Genomic DNA, 18059 nt, shown 5'->3' with positions numbered 1-18059 from the left:
TTACTACATTAATACTTGGTAGAAAACCTAACCACAATATACCCCAGTTAAAAATATTTAAACATTGCTCTTTTTTGGCTATACTTTATGGCAAATACTCCACAAAAGTAAAATGCTAAAGGTTCCAAATGAAATTTCCTGTACAGTCAAATAAGCACGACAGATAAAGTTCTAAGAAATAAAAGCAACGTCTATTGGCCACAGAAAACTCTGGCTGGTTTTTCTTCACAGTTTCAACTGGAAATGTTTAAGTGCAATTTATTTTTCACTACAGTCCTTACTGGATCCGCAGAGATGGGGCTCCAAGCCTCTGTTTCCTCCGTTTCATCATTGTGCTGATACCCTGTGCCTCTTCCCAGCATAAGAGGCTTAGAGCCGGGAAGGAGAGCCCACCGTTATCACTCCAACGCAGAGCACAGAACAATCAGTGCAATTCCAAGCTCTTCATATACCCCCAGCATCAGAGAGACCTCAGGAGCTCAGTAATGGTCCAGATTAATCGCACAGCTCATGTAAAAAAACTAATTATTTATAAATAGGAAAAAAAAATTAAAATATCCCGCGAGTCTATTCACGGCATCCAGCGAAAGGAAACGAAGCCCACCAGCACGAAAGGAAGAAGGTGGCGACAAGTCCAGGACACAGAGTGGCCACCTGACCTGTCACACAGCCAGCAATGTGGTCCTGACACGCTCCGGCTGAGCCCACAGCAAATCAGAGACCAACTTCTCCTGGGCTCCAAGGAGCAGGAGCAGGAGCAGTCGCGCTCACCAAATCAAAAGGAAAGCGGAAAGCCAAAGGGAGCGATGGCACACTTGAAAGGATTCTGGCAGAAACCTCAGAGAGCAGCTTGGAGACTCACACGGCGACAGGAGCAGAGCCACTGCTCCCATCCAAAGCCCTGGCAGAGTCATCAGCGGTGTGCGAGGAGCAGCTGCTCCCGGCCGGCGGGGGAACACGTGAACCAGCCCCCGTGCAGAAATCAATCCCCTGAACGACACACACAACTTTAATCTTAAAACACCTTCCCCTAATTCCCAAGCTGTGTTTCAGCTATAAAATTCATGGATTCCAGAGCTGAAAACAGAGCAACAGCACTCGCAGCAGCCTGGGGAGCCAGATACTGAGGGGGGGGGGGGGAATGGGAAACACCATTAGGAGACAATGTTCCCTTACAGTGCAAGTCTGGCAGTTTGGCTTGCAAACGGCAACTTCAATCAGCTCAAAATCAATTTCATGCTATTAACAAAACCTTCCCAAATAACATCCAACATTTTCCAATTTTTTCACGTATGCAACTTCCTCCCAAAAAATTTCCAAATATCTGTCTTTGATAGACTTCAAAGTGTTAAAGACTGTATTTAGGCAGGGGAAGACTGCCATTCACAACTACTCATCAAACAAGTCAAACTCCAGGTGACAACTCCTATCTTCAGACCCTCCCACAATTCCAATCACAGCAGGAGTGCCCCACTCTACAAAATCCCCAACCTCTCAACAGCTACAGCTGGTCAGGAAAACAGACTGCCCAGGCTCAGGAGTAAGGACCCGGGTGTCTGCTCCTTACACAGCCAGAGCCCCTGCCCCCCCACACTGTGCCTTCTGAGTAAGACAGCACAGCAAGCAACAAAAGGTACAAATTTGGTATGGTATGTGTAATTTTATTATACTCTTTAAATGAGAACCTGGATGAAGTAGTGGAAACTCAATAATAAGAACTGCACGAAAGACTCTTTCCACTTTTAAATCCTTGATGAAAGCCTCCATAAATTCTTTGTCTCTCAGATTACAGTCTTTGCAGATCACTAAAATCCCCTTAATTCACCAAATCATTCCCTTAGAGAAACCATGCTTCCAAATTATTTTTAAAGCCTAACATACAAATAGCAACACTGCTACGGAGCCCCCCAGGAATAATCTGGCATGTTCCACCTCCAGAGCCAGCCCCACGTATCAGCTTAAGAGCAGCAGGTTATTTTTGATCCACTGCTTGTGAGCTGCTTCTACGCACTCAGAGAAGGATGGGGTGGTCAGAAGAGATCACCTCTTTCTCTCCCCTTCTATAGAAAGCATCACAAGCAGAAAGCATCGACTGGAGGCATTATTGCTCTACTTTATTTCCACATCCAAATCAGAACAGAGTGCGAAAGTAGCACAACTCACTACTCCTTTTCAGAACCATTTTTCATCCATTTCCAACACTTTGGCTTCCCCACTCTTGGGGCAACAGCACTTGCTCCTGGCAGGGAAACGGCATCGATCCATCACCAGCAGAAACACTCACCCGCCAAGATGAGCAGAAACAGAATGATATACTCCATTTCTCTGCAGATACAGAAGGAATTCCCACAGCACCTGAGCATGTCAACGCGAAGACATAAACCAGCACTAAAGGCCAGAAATTTTCTTTCCTGCCATCAAACTTCATGTTGTTTTCAAGGTCTAAACATTAAAAAGAATACATGTAATTCAGCATATCCTCCCAGGGAACTCCCTGGTGTGTTTATGCGTTATTTTACTGTCAGGAAGCTGGGAGTAGGTTTAACAAATTATGATGAAGACTTGTTTAATGAAATACCCTCAGAAATGTCTAGGGCTGTAGCAACTAAGACTCTTCAGAGGTTTGTAAGTGGAAGGGTAGTGCAGAGAAGGAGAGAGAGAACAAGAGAAAAGAAGTCCCACAGTGGACATAAACTGTGTTAAAAAGCAATTAGAAGGGATAAAAACCACCATAAAGGCTTGCATAAGTCTTTAGCAAACACTATTACATTGCTTACCATATTTCAGAGATAGATATAAAAATTTAAGGTAAATACTACTTTTTACCAGCACCTATCACTATCAAAACAGCAGTCTGTAATATTTGATTTATATAAATATGTATTTTTACTGGACATATTCTGTATCAATTTTTTTTCATGTTTCTTATGCCTCCATGTTCTTTTTCCATTTGTACACAGAGTTTAAAATATATTTGATACAGATCATTGATAGCAGAAAAGAATTAACAAACACAACTTATATCTGAAGTTAAAAACTGGTTTAGCAAATTTAGTTTGCTGAGGAAATTATTCTTTTCAAATTTAGATATAATGTGGGAAAGCCATATATTCTTTTTAGCAAATTACTCATTTAGATAGCCCAGAAATTACAACAACCCACAGTGGCAACCCACTATTCAACCTCTTAGCAGCCTACAACTCAGTTGAGTATAATTTCCTTTAGAAACCATAAGGATTTGAAATATAAACCCACATTTTTCATTAAAAAGCCTGAAGAAGTCAATAAAATTCATGTTATAAACAACCACATTTATTATTCATTTATTATTAATGGGGTACTGAACAAGAAGCCAGATGGCTCAAGTGCAACCCCAACTGGATTCAGTGACCGCTGATCAGCCGAGGAGGCAACCAGAAGAAATCGTGAGCTGCAGGCTGGTGCAGTGAGAACTGCACTTTGCAGCCTGGTCTTTTGGGTGCTGAACTGCTGTTAAACACATGAACACACACAGGTGGTGCATCACCAACCTCCTCTTGCTGCACAGTGCCCACCTCTGTCCTTTCAGGTCAGGGCCGTCTCTAGCGCGCTTCACGTGCAGGTGCACATCAAAACCACATGAAAGCTGAAGCCAACAATATAAAAACCAATCTCTGTACATGATGTAGCTCCAAAAGAACACAACAGGGTAATGGCTGAAAATAATTAAACCACTTCCACTAATAGGCTGGAGATCAAAGTTTGGGTCTATCACTCCACATTCGCTATTTGAAATTAAAGAAAATATTCATGAATGGTAATTATTTCTTTTGTGAACAAAGCATGGGGAAAAACATAACCAATACATTTATATGCATAATTCATTAAAGGAAAACTTTGAACTCTGATTACTGAACCACACCAGAGACAGAACATAACTACTTGTTCCTGTTCTCGTACTATTCAACCTCTTAGCAGCCTACAACTCAGTTGAGTATAATTTCCTTTAGTGTACTAAACATAACTCCCCTATAGAAACACAAACACTTTAAGTACATTTACAACAAAAATGTATCTAAATAATTAGGCATTTCTCTTAGTGTCACCCTGCATACAATTCCCCCATCTGTTTTACATGTCTGCTCACTGTGCTGATTATTTCAAAATAAGACCGCAACATATCTAAGAACAAAGCCATCCTTTACACTGTGCCTGTGCTTCTTTCTGCTAATATGGAAACAGAATCACTCATCAACAGATTTCACAGGCTCTATCCCACCATTCATTCTCTTCAGCTTCTACACAAGACCTTCTTTAGATGAATTTCCTTCTTTAGGAAAACTGCTCATGCTCTCCTGGCAAAAATACTGAAACATGTAACTCCACTCCTTCTCCTTAGCACAAACAGGCACAGCAACTGTTGCTGTCCGTGCCTACAATCAGCCCCTGCAGAAAAACAGAGACTACTCATATTGTCCCAGGAAATATGAAGCAATGAGAGTCAAACAAAGAAAAATTTAGAAGCATTGTCAGGAAAAGCTTGTCCTTCTCCATTCAGCAATGACAAATACCCAAGCTAATCCACAGGCTAAAACCTTTCTAACCCAACAATCAACGAAGTAATCACCAAGAAAGCAGCAATAATCAAGTCTTCATTCTGCTTCTGGCTGGCTGTAAAATAATTACTTCCTCCCCAAATATTTTTTTACAGTAGGAAGTGCACCCCAGCCTCAAGACTAGCACACAAAAAAATGCTGAGTGGCTGATGTTTGTATATAACACAATCGCTACTGAACTGCTACAAAGGCTGGAGTTTGTGCAGCAAATGGATGCACCTCTTGAGGGTTTGTGGCTTCAAGCCAGACACTTCATCCTCCTGTCAATTCCTGCATCTGCTTCTGTCGGTGAACAAAAGTCAATGACTGACAGTCAATGAATCAGGACGTAGCTACATCCATAACTATCCCTACTCATCAGCCACAGCACAGCAACAGCTTTTCGGAATAAATTTTACTTTCAGAATTTATTTGTGCTTATGAGGTTCACTGTTAAGTTGATTGAAGCAAATGAAAAGCCTCCGGAAGAACTGAGAACTGCTTACAGTTGTTATGCTGTCGTTTTCGACAGAACAGGACAAATTGAACAAATTTCTACATAGTATACGTGTATTTTTTACCATATATATACACACATATAATTATTCCCTTGATATAAATATCTCTAATTCCTAATTCGAAGGCTAAGTGGATTTTTTTTTAACCCAAGTAAGTATTCTGATACTGGGATATGCAAAACCATGTACATCAACTCCACAAGTCCCTTTTCAGTGAGCCTGTACACTTAACAGTACAGCATCAACACAAACAGTATATATTGGTATTTATACCAATTCTTATATGTATATGTATACATATATATGGCATTTGTATCAGCCCAATGCACTACTCATTTCTTAAAAGTTAAACTTTTCAAACAACAAGAAGTCATTTGGTTCTTGACTTGACTTGGGACTGGACTTGATTACAGAATCTGTAATTCCAGAAACCACAAGCCAATAATCAACTAGATAAAAAAAGGCAACAAACTTAAAACATTTCAATTCTTCATAGATTTTCAATCTCAGTAATAGCTGCAACCTTGTGCTTAAAATTTATGGCCTGGATCTTCTTGACACGGGTTGCTAAATTTCTTCACATAATGATGGCTTAAAAGGCATTCACTTCTGGAAGAAAACTAAAGTGAAGCAATGAAAATTGAAGATGTTAAATCAATACAGAAATAAAAGATTCAGTCATTTGGTTTAGTTACTGGTAACTAAACCACTACACACATATGAAACACTTCATTTGCATCTCAGATATTTCAAATGAAAATACATAAATATTTTTGTGTCATACCCACCTCCACACTGGAATGAGGGAAGGGAATATCTGTGGCATCCTCAATTTCAGTTCCAAAAGTTTTGTGCAAAAATATCTAAGCTACATTAACAAAAAACTTACTGATAACTCACTGCTCAACTATTTGATCAAAGAACCTTCATAATCTTCAAATGATGAACACCACCTGTCTTAGGAACCTCTCAAATCTCGTTAAGCCAGCCTTTGAGGCATACTGGTTAAAAAAAAAAACCAAAACCAGTTAGTGCTTCATGTTCTTTAAATAACTCCCTGACTGGTTTATCATTGTCATATGAACTAAACAAAAAGGTCTGGTCATGCCTCACTGTAAAAAAAAGACCTTTTGATCTGTTGTATTGTTCAGCCCTGAATCACTGGCACTACACAGCATTTTCCAAACATTGTTTCTTATACAAAGGGGATAGCTTACACTGGAAGGCTGAAAATAATTTCGCATTAGAACCAGAAACCTGAGGAAGAAAGGTTATATGCTTTTGTGAGCTTCATGTCCGTAGTCCACAAGCTTTGGGAAACAATTTTAAATCATAATGCAACAGCAGGCAGTACAGAAGCTTTCTCTTTTATACAATGCAATCAATAATGCAATTTCTTCCACCATAAATCTGAAATCATAGCAGAAACTAAGCTCTGTAATATCCTTGAAACACAAGTTAGGTTCACTAAAATTCTTTAAACATCATAATGCATTTTAAAAAAATTACTGTTTGTTTAAATCGCATTTTTAAAAGCCCACTTTTCCCAACATGTGCTACTTAACTGAAATACCTCTATTAGATTGCCTGCTCCACAAACACCTGACCTGCATGGCCCAGGAGCTGTGTGCTTAGACTTCTGTCAACAGACTGTTTGAAGAACAGTGATCAAAGTTGTCCATATCACATAAATAATCAGTGACTTCTCTGGAGTCACTTCAGCGATGTCAGTGCAGCAACACTCAACACCACAGCTACTTCCATATCAGGATCAGCTCAAGCTGGTAATTAGAAGTAAGCTTACACTACTACTACTTTTCTTACTATGCTTAAGGAAATGAATAGAGGCTTTAGTCTCAGAGAAATCCAAGCTAGCTGTTTCCAAGAGCGTGACAGATTCTTAAAAATGCTAACAGAGAAAACGGAGCATCTGCCCATCTAAATTACTTCCACAACTGAACAGCTATATATGTTCAAAACAAACCAAGGGATGAATAAAGAATAATTATACTTACAAGCTTCCTCTTCTGGGGAGACTGAGCTCTTTCTGGAAGAAAAATAAGAAAGAAAACCTGAGTTAGTTTTACTTGCTATTATATACTACTAATTTATTTATCAATTAATGACTGAGGTGAAATTAATAAAGAGCTGGCCACTTTCCAACGCATGCTCAGAGCAGAACTCCACAGCACTGCTGCTGCACATCCACAGAGCACAGTCCGGGGTACAAAAGTTGCTCACTTTGTCTAAACAGCCATTGCCTTTGTAGTCAAAAAATCATAAGCACTCAACAGAGCAAACATAACTTTGAAATTCAAGCCTAAGCACAGATAAGGCAGTAATTAATTCTGTCCTACATTCCGCATCAGCATCAGACCGAACCACTTCCAGGAGTGTGGAACGCAGTGTGCCTGCAGCTGTGCGGGGTGGTCTCACAGTCTCACCAAAAGGAAGAATTAATGCAAGAGAATGGCTTTTGGGGGTTTGGTTTGGTTGTTCGGGTTTTTTTTAAAACATATAAAAATCGGAGGCCAAACACAACCGCCACTTATCAGCACCGTTTTGCACCTCGGCAGCACAAGCAAAGGCAGACGGTGGGCGGGGGGTGGGGGGGTGGGGTGTTAACGTTTTTTATTTCTGTTTTTATTTTCTTTTTAAGGTTTTTATTCAGCTCACGGGCACCCCAAGGCGATGGACGCGGCATCCCGAGGGAGCGCCCGCTCCCGGCTCTGGATATCGCGGCCGGGCGGGGCTGCGCTCCCGAGGGTCGCCGCCAGGTGGAAGCCGCGCCCGCCGCCGGTTCTTGGTCTGTATCCCTAAAAAATATTCCCTGGATGCTTCGCCAGGAAAATATTCCCTGATCCCGGGCTGCTTCGCCTCGGCTGATCACAGCAAGTGCCAGCACAGCCAATACCAAGTGGCTGTGAGGATCTACGTGCTGTGTTTTTCATCCTTTCTAAGGGAAAAAAAAAAAATTAAAAATCAATGTTTTCACTGAATTCTGGGGGGAAATAAAAAGTCAAAAGAAAAAAATTAAATCCGTAAAATCTGGTAAAATCTCTTTTCCGTCTTTAGTTACAGAGTTCATGACTGACATGATTGTGTTACTGACAGTCAGTGACTGGTCTGGTCAGTAATGCATGGGACTTGCCTGAAAGTTTTTCAAAGATACCAAAAAGTTACAGGCACTAAAACTAATAAATCAATAAACAAACAAATCAATCTTAAACAGGCTGTTATTCTTTTCAAGTATGAGTTCTCCACAATTTGAAATTTCATTGCAGTTTAACAGTACCAAGCAAATTTCATGTGTGAATTATCACAAGGCTGACAGCTTACAGCATCGAGAAATAAATTCCTGCCATCAGACAAACTTGTCAAGATCTAATCAAAACACTTCAAGTGCGTAAGATAATAAATCATTAGCATCTATAACAGGTTGTGTGTTTTATATTCTAAAAAAGGTACTTCTTCCACTTTCATTTGTTAGGAAGAATTACTTTCCAACCACGAAGCCTACGTAGCAATGACAGCTTTTTGCCACTACAAATGGATAAATAAATAGGTAAAATTATAGGCATTATATATTATTCTGCTTCTGTAGATAGTATAGTACTTACACATGCATATACATCTCTTACATGATATGAGCAGCTGTATTTAATTTATCCTCTTTAAAGAAGATGGCACCTTTTAGCAGAGGGCAGTTTTTCCATTCAAATTATATATTTGTGTTTATTCCAACACAGTCAGCCCCAGAAATTTTCCGAATGCATGTATAAAGCTCTGGAATTTCATGGTACTGGCTGAAAAAGCAGAACAGTGACCTTTAAGTCTCTTTATCTACCTTCTAGTTTTTCAGCTTTTAGGGGTTCATTTTTACAACCTTTGCTCTAGTCATTAGGGCTGAAAAGTCACTTAGAGAACACTCCCTTGCAGCAGCACAGCTCCAGTAATTGTGACTTACAGATATACACCACAAGAAACATGGTCCAGGAACAGGAATGGACAAATCCTTTCCTTTCCTCTACTGAACACTTGTTTTACTCACACAATTATTACCTTTAATACTTCCTATAATATAGGTAATTCACGATTAAATGCATGCAAGGTTAGAAGGAGAACTGCCTTGGGCTTTGTCCCTGAAAGCTTTGTACCTTTGAAAACTGTGATCAACTGAGTTCACAAGCAAGCAAGGAAGAAAGTCCTAGCAGATGACATCTCAATGCAACTGAAATATCATCCTATCCATGTAGCAATTGTCTTCCTTCTGCACCTCCACCTTGACAAACACAGTGCAGCTGTGCAATCAATAGGCACTAGCTCACATTTAATATCACTGTGGTCTTGACAACAAAGAGCACAATCAAAACAATCAATTTTTATACCTGTTGTTCCACTATGCCTCGTTTCATGTTAGTCTTAAAATCCCCTTCAAAAACCCTAACAGCCACACAGCGAGCCATGTCCCGACCTCCACAGCACTTTTCCTGTCCTCTGGAGAAATGCCAAAGCAGCACCCTCCCAGCTCTTCACCCTTTTCTGCCTCTCCAAAGCAGGGCTGGGAACAGCACCTACAATCCCCCAAACCAGATACGACCAGCAGGGCCAAGGCAAAAGCACCAGAGCTGGATGTTACACAAACACAAGCAGCGTGATCACATCCTTCGCTTTTCCCAAATCACCAGTGAGCTGGTGTCTGAAAAGGTTATATCCCAGAAAGAAAATGCCTGGAGATGGAAGGAAGGAGAGAGCAGACTGCAGACAACTGATGGCCTATTGCAGGGCACCTATTTGAGGATGCTCGCTGTCAGCAGAACACTGCAGGTCTCCAGGGGATCAAGCAGACAATGGAAATGCCTACCAGGGATGGGGACACACTCACAGGGTGGAGACTCAGCTGTGTCTCAAGATGGCTCAACACTAATGTGTGCAGTGGGACAAACAGAGTTTACATCTTGAAATAACAGGGTAGTTTCAAACATATTGAAGAAGCACTACAAAAACAATGATTCGATAATTGCGCAAAATATAAGAGAGAAGTCCAACAGCATTTCACAAGCACCCTAACAAAGGTTAAACTCTACTCAGAGTCAGTTTTATAGTACAGATTAAATGTTTTAGTTGGTAAATTATGAGGGAAGTGGCGTGATTTGCCTGGTGATTTGACGCACACCCCAATGGAGTTTGGCATTATATGTCCACGTATCCTGAAAAAATAAATCACATTTTAAGAGGGGTGATAACTAATAAAAGAGTGCTGAGCTGTGACTACTTGGTCTGAAACACTATTTATGGGGTGCAGCTGTAATCCTTTCAATAAGCTGGTTTATCCTAAAGGACATTTTTCATTTAAGACCACCCTTCTGATGAGAACAACACATGAACACACAAGAATCTAAACTGCCCCTTCCGACAGCACATCTGCCTCCCCGAGCACTTGTGCTGCCAGTAGCTATATTTATATTACCATTATTACTTCAGCCAGCCCCCATGCCACCTGCTCTCTAGGTCAACAATACAACCCTTAAAATAGAGGCTTACATTTATATTTGATTTATATGAAGTGCTAAATAGCATAAGAACATTTTAAAAGATTGGTGCACATTATTCACACAGGACTTTCAGAAGGGGAAATAAAGAACTACTTCCACAGATCCTGAAAAATAAAGAGTGTATTAAATCTTGCAGTACCCAAATGACAAGAACAGACTGTTCTGAAAGTTAATTTTCCGTATCAGTTCCATATTTCAAGGCATAATTATTAAACATGCAACTTGATCTCTACATGACAAAAGAAGCAGCAAATTTTCAGACAAGTAGTTAAAAATGGATCTTGGGGAAGAAATTCAGTATTGTGGAGTTTATAAAAAGCAGATTCAAATACCTGCCTTCAAAAGAGTTCCTTATATTTGTTTCCTTTTATCTTATCACCTCAGATCATGAGGATATCAAGTCAGTTGGACACCATATCATGCTACAGTTCAGGTTTGACAATAGGACTCCTCATTTTTGAGGCAGCAAGGAAGCTAGAAGGGAAAATATACTGGCCATTTCAAACATCACTTTTTCTGTTTACATAATACATTGTTTAGTGCATAGATACTGAAAAATTTATTCAACTGTCAGCTTTCAGATACAGAAACTGCATCTGAAAACAGGAGTGTTTCAGGCAGCAGCAGAAAGAGCGCTGGCTTTTTGCACAGGTGTATGCACACGGAAATGAAGTCTGGAAATCTATTTGTTCCTTGACCTAAAATACAACCCACACCGTTTAAACAGATAGGTTATGTTATAAAAGTGTGAAAAAACCAGGAGCCCATCACTCAAATTTGTCACTTTCTCTCAGTCTTGTAATTTGTCCTTGAATGTGTAGCTGCGCATATGGCACAGACCCACAGGCAAAGTTGGATGCTGGAGCCTGCACTGATGGCAGCTTAAATGGAGCCCTTGCAAATTAAAGTGAGAACCGTCACTACACAGGATGTTCCATATTTTTGCCAGAGCAGACAGCACGATTCCTGAGATTGCCTTTGACCTTGGTTTCTTGCAAGGTAGCTCACTATCATCACTTGGGACAATAGACAAATATTTTTACAGCTATAAGAGCAAATACATTTCGGTTAATAAGTTAATATTTCACAGATGATGAAATTCCACTGACAGTCAGTGACCTGGTACCATGCACTCATGTTTTAATTTTTTTTCTTTGCTGACTATGTTTGCTTTAGGGTATACTACCAACCAGCAGGGGATTAATTAAATCTCCTTCTATACATAACCATTTGCATTACAGAAATGATATAATGAGGGTTGGAATCTCCAGTTCTGATGGAAAGTACAACTGGCCGTGCAAGGGCAAACTGTAATCCATCCATCAGATTAACAGGAAGGAATTTTTCATGGTGACTTAAAAAAAAATAAAATAAAAAAAATAATAAAAAAAAAGAAACCCACCCCACAATAAGCTTCTCTTTCTCCTATCAGAATCTGTCAGGAAAAATAATTTCCTTCTTTTCACCATATCATTCTCAATGGTTATTAAATACAGCACTTCTCAATTTCTCTTTCTAGAAATGATTACATCTGAACTTGTTTTCCAAACTCATCAGTGAAGAATTTTAAACAGCAACACTAAAACCATATCTACACTGAAGGTCAGATTAACCTATGGAATATGCTGCAGATATTTTCTACAGTTTACTGACTTTTTAGAAACTAAATTCAGGATCATACAGTTAGATCATCTGCTTAGCTACAGAGATACTTAAAATACAGAAAACGAATACTCAAGCTCTTGCCAATACTATTCAAAATATTCAGAGGACACGGAGTTTAATGCCCAGACCTTTCTCCTCACTCTGCTGAATTTATGTCTGCCATCACACAAATTCATGGATTGCCATGGATGGCTTAGCCCCAGTGCCTCTTCCCATATTCCCAGTAGCAGCCAAACTGCCTGGAACCACCCTTTCCTAAGAAATCTCACCTTCTCGATGACAAAGTGCCACAGCCTTCAGGACAACATGTGTGGCACAGAATAGCCAACAGTTCACCCAGCGCTACCCTAAACATACTACAAGTTCAAAGCAAATTAAATTTCCTGTTTGGAGTAGTTCTCTACCCCAGAAGAAGTTGCATGTCAGTAAAAATGCCATTTGCAAAGTACATTAACATATAAAACCAAATGGGGAAAAAAAGCCTCTCCGCTGTTTAACTTACAGGCAGCCCTATTTCTCTAAATATTCAGTATAGATCAGTCTTCCAACCCACAGGTCACAAATCAGCCAGATGCATTTCATGTCTTTAGATCTTCCAGCCTTTCTCTCCTCTTCAGCTTAGAAATCCCTTCCTAGTCAGCAAAATAAAAAGCCTTCGGATTTATTTCAAATTAGAGTTACTGCAAAAGGAAATAAAGCTAAAAGCCCTTTAAACTTTAAGCAAAATTCTCAAACACAGCAAGTTATTTTCCCTCCCCCACCAGCCCTTCTGCCTGAGCAACAGAAAGTTATTCCTTTGTAAGCAAAGCTAAGGATCCAGGTCACATCTGTGCATTAACCTGTCAAGAATAAATGCATCCAGAAGCTGCCCACTAACCTTTCATATCACTTAACCTCAGGGCTTTCCATAAGATTTAAGCTTTTGGTTACTTGACTTAAAATAATTCCAGAATACATCTCAAAACAGGCAAGAATTCACACTTTGCTCAGAATACTTTCAGTACCCACTCCCATTTACATATATATATATATATATTTATATATTTTAGTCAGCTGAAGTGTCTATTCCATATTTTGTACATTACATCATGTTTTCAAGCCCAAAATACAACATTACCCAGCACATCACGGGCCAGACAGGACCTGCTCATGGTGACAAACATGCTGAAACCACACACCATGGCTTGGACAGGCAGAGGACAACAGAAACAGCAGATGTAAACCACATTCCCAAGGGTTGAATGGGGAGTTGCCCAGCCCCTGGAAAAGCCACCTGCCACAGCTGAGCTACAGCTTCCACAGGACTGGGTGCCCACAGCCCAGGGTAGGGTGGCACCCACACATCCCTCAACAGCCACAGCAATGAATGACTCAAAGTTTTCCAGCTCTCATTTCCTCCACAGGACTCATTCCCATCTCTGTCACTGGGGATCAGGAGCACAAGTCACTCTAATTTCATGCCATCAGTCAAGCAGCATCTCTTTCTTTCCATAGTAAAGACAATGGCTCGTTTCATATTTGATCCCAAGCTTTTCATCTGAGGTTAAACAGTGGGTGGTTTCTGAAAATTTGAGACAAGCTCTGAGATCCCTGCTCAGGTCGAGAATTGGGGTACAGTAACTCAGCTGTTCAATCCTTAGACATCAGCAAACTAATTTACTATCAACTTGATTGTTTTCCTCAAGGCTAAAAAAAACCCCAACCATAGCAGCAGCCCACTTCAAATACATTTGCCAGAGTTACTTTTAAATTATAAAGAGCACGTAAAAGAATGTTTTTAAGATGTAATTTCATTTCCAGGAAAAGGTAACTAACTATTACGGTTTGAATTTTGCAACCCAGAGTCCTAGATGAGGAGTGGAAGCACAGAAAAAACCACACAGAAGAAAAAAGGTGAATTTGCTCTCCTAACAGGTAATCCATAAATTGCAATAGCAGTAGCTGCAGAAGACCATTAGGATAACTTATTCCCTGAAATAAACAGTAACAGTTGCCCAAAATGTGTGTGTGGATCAACAAAATAAAAAGCAAGGTGTGGGTTGGTCCTCTGTAAATAAAAGGCAGGTTATACTTTCAAACCTGAGAAATAACACCCATAATAAATGCTGCAAATCTTCCTTATGTGTATTATATTTTTGCACAAATTTGCCTAAGGGAGAAGGAATATAGAGAAGAATAAAGCCCACAGCTTAGACAGCTCATTAATCTTCCTCATTACTTAATTCTAGTTTTACAAGGCCACGAAGCAGATTCCTGATGTGTGAAAGAGGCAGCCCAGCCTTGAACCGACATCCAAAATAATGGGAGCAACTGTTCAAAATTCTCTTTCACTTTGCCAGACGGCGCCAGTTTCAGAAATTTAAGTCAAAAGGTCATGTTCTACAAAATTTTGGAAAATGCAGAAAAGAGTGTCATCTTGGAGCCACACAGGACTGCAGCTGTAATGCTATTGTTAGAAACTGCTCTTAAAATTACTCTGTCTTGACTCGCACCAAAAATTCCTTCAAGACTGGGCATGCAACGATCACAAGGAAACAGTCACAGCTGCTAAAAATGCCAAGAGTATTACAAATTAATAAATCCAGTTTTATTCTCTCCTTTGTTGGCTCATACTAATATTAATCTATGATTAAGTCAGCTGACATTTCTACCATGCATACGTCTACTCCTTAAAAGGTTGTTTTTAGAGGAATTAACAGCTGTCATCAAGGCTACCTGATCACCAAATTTATCCATAAAACTCTTTAAACATCCCTTAAAACAGAATAATCAAGCCAAACATAATTTTGGTGAGTTTGAGGACCCTTCTGGTTTATCCTAAATAAAAGTTATAAGAAACTATGGGCATCTCACAAAAACTCCTGGACAGGCTCATCAGCTCATATCCATTCAGTGCATTGTTAACATAGACTGTGAACAAAGATCAGAGATTACAAAAAAAATATTGAAATACACTTGGCATTATATTATATTGAAATAAACTGGATGTTCTTCAACACTAGTTGAAGCAAGAAAAGGTATGTGGTCAGTTCCATATTAACATCAGCAGCAGGTCCCTTAAAACAGTCCAAAGGGTTCTGTCTATTCTGTCAGGCTGGTTTCTCACTGACTCCCCAGCTGCTTGAAAGCAAACAGGCAGAAATTAAATTTGGTTGTTGTTTTTGAGAGGCATTCCCTGTGTCTCCAACTGCTTTGTCAACGTCAGGCTAACGTTTGTGACACATTGACAGAATTTTATCTTTGCAATTGTTTATTTCTCAACTAATTTAGGGAAAAAAAAAAAATCTGAGTCAGACCAGTCTTGTTGGACAGCTGAACAGCTTGGCCAGCCCTGAAATAAAACCAAGTAATAGTAAAGTTCTGGGAGAAAGTTCTGGGGAACAAAGAAATTTTTGTTCCTCAAAAACCCTCAACAATGAAGGTGTCTCCCACCCTGTTCTAAAGATGCAGCAAGTCCATTCCACATAGATCATGTGAAAACACTCTCAGAAATTGAAAGCATAAGCAATCAATTTTAAAGATATTTAGTAATTAGTCCTAAAAGGAATTCCAAGCATATAGAGCTCCCTTGCCTTCATCTAGTTTATGACTGATAGCATCTGTAACCTCATGAGGCATCCATTAAGTTCAGCAGTTAATTACATCTGCTCTGACTGGACATTATTTACAGAACAAGCAGATGTAATTTTTCATTGCTTAGCTGAGCTGCATGAGGCACTTGAGCTTACCCCTCTCAAAACTCTGCTTCTCACAAAACCAGGGAAGGAGGCTCATGGTTTTTTGCAAAGGAATAGTTACAGGCCATCATCCACTCAGTGAAGAACTCCACATGCAGAGCACCATGTGAAAATTTGGAAACAGAGATGTCGGCCAGACAACATAATTTTAATTTCTCTTTCTGCCCTTAAAAGTGAATAGTCTCTGATATTGTTTATGTCTGCTGAGCTCCAAACTGGAACACAAACCCTTGACAGAACTGATGAAAGAAAGGGCTCAGTTGTTTCACTCCCAGACAATAAATATTTTTTTACAGAAAAAGCAAACAGCCACAGAAGTTTTATGTTTGTATTATGTGTACAGGAAGAAACATTCATCCCCTAGAAATACAAGGTGATAACACATTTAGTGTGACTCATTTCAGAGTTATAACACAAACCTTTTTTGCCACAACTTTTTTACAATTAGTTCTGAAAAACAACATTTTCAGTGGACAAAATACCAAATATTAAATTGGAACATGCTTTCCTATTATCTTTTTCACACATACTTTGAAACAGGTATTTGATCTGCTTAAGTGTATTTAAATTAACCTAAAGACAAACATGCAAAAAAAGGCAATTCAGTGATCCTCTCCATTTTGGTGAGATAGAACTGCAATAACCACCCACCTTACCCTAATTTAAAAATTATAGATTTATATATTATTATAAATAATAGAGCTGGGAACCATAGGAACTGACCTGCCACATCCCTGGCCATATTTTTAAGTAACCACATCCAGTCCTGTCCTACATGTGTACCACAAATTCTGCAAATGTGAACTGAACTAAAGTTTTTGGATCACTAAGACTTCTCCTGTGAAAAAGCACGGGATACATCTAAGCATCTTTCACAGATTTATTTCTGAACAAACTACATTTAATACAGTTGGGTAATTCAGGCTTACTCGGTGCCAACAGATCTGTTTCAGAGTAAAAGAAAATTCATCCCCAATTAAAGTACTGGTAAAATACAGGCATGCACTCCCAAAGCACAGATTTGAGAAACTGCAGACTGTGCATAATGACTTTTAGTTCTGATGGGCGATTAGTGCTCTGTAATGGACTGACAGAAACAGCTGATTCTATTACAAGGACATGTTCTGGCTAGGATTCTCTTTCTGTTGCATTTAAATTATAAATAGGGACTCTTTTGAAAATATATGAAGCCAAAAGATATTAATCGATCTCTAAAACTTGTCTTCTGTCCTTTACCGTACTTCAAATCAGAACAAACACTGATTTCACCACCAGGAAAAGCCTTCCAGGTACTCAGGACTGTCTGTACCACCATCACTCTTCTGTACAGTCTTCATCCTGTACTCATTTTGGAAGAAACTTGAAGGGTTTTTTTTCATTCAGCTGTTGACTTCAAAGTCAGGCTTTAAGGTATATTCCTGTTTGTGTTTATGGGTCCAGAAGAAATTTCCAAAGTCTCTGCAGGACTTGCAAATTCATCACAAGTTGTCACTAAACAGTGCTCTTCCTCAAAGAGGACTTGGGAAGGGGCTTTTCCTGAACCTGAGAGATCTCACAACAGCCAGTCCAATCATGGTCCTTGCTCACACTTTCAGGTTGAGTTCAATGCTTGGTTAAAGCACTCAGCTCACAATAGCTTCTGGGGAGTCAAAAAGTCTTTAATATGTTATTTTTAACTCAACATCTTTATTGTACTATAGGAGAACTATAACACCAGAATCAAAGTCTGTGCTCCTCTGATACACATTTCATAAAACCTACCCAAAAAACGTTACTCATACTGGAAAGAAAAAGCAGCATGTAAACTGCTAACCACCTAACAGGGAAGGTTTCAGTACATCAAAACAGTTAAGTACAAAAGTGCTGCAAGCACCTAAAACCCAGCTGTATACCTCTGCACAAGCCTTCTCATTGCTGTTTTTCAAGTTTCATTGCGATTTTCTTCTGCCTATCCCACCCTGCTAACAATCAGCCCCAATTAAATAGCTTTTCTCAGAGTGGAAGTTACAA

General features: G+C 39.6%; 1 protein-coding gene across 9 annotated transcripts in view; it reads right to left on the bottom strand.

Annotated features, from left to right (window-relative positions):
- The window catches only part of MAST2 (microtubule associated serine/threonine kinase 2), a 192168-nt gene that overhangs the window by 102168 nt on the left and 71941 nt on the right, over positions 1-18059 (bottom strand). For 6 of the 9 annotated variants that reach the window (XM_027648987.1, XM_027648977.1, XM_027648978.1 and 3 more), the window contains one exon: positions 7108-7139. In XM_027648987.1, the coding sequence (XP_027504788.1) occupies positions 7108-7139 (32 nt within the window). Of the gene's footprint in view, positions 1-281; positions 831-862; positions 930-7107; positions 7140-18059 lie in introns of those variants that run through there. The other 3 variants (XM_027648983.1, XM_027648981.1, XM_027648980.1) reach the window with 3 other exon arrangements.

The sequence above is a fragment of the Corapipo altera genome, unplaced genomic scaffold (assembly GCF_003945725.1).
Source record: "Corapipo altera isolate COAL_440 unplaced genomic scaffold, ASM394572v1 112, whole genome shotgun sequence".
NCBI classification, from domain to species: Eukaryota; Metazoa; Chordata; class Aves; order Passeriformes; family Pipridae; genus Corapipo; species Corapipo altera.
This window is presented reverse-complemented; position numbering and strand designations above follow the sequence as displayed.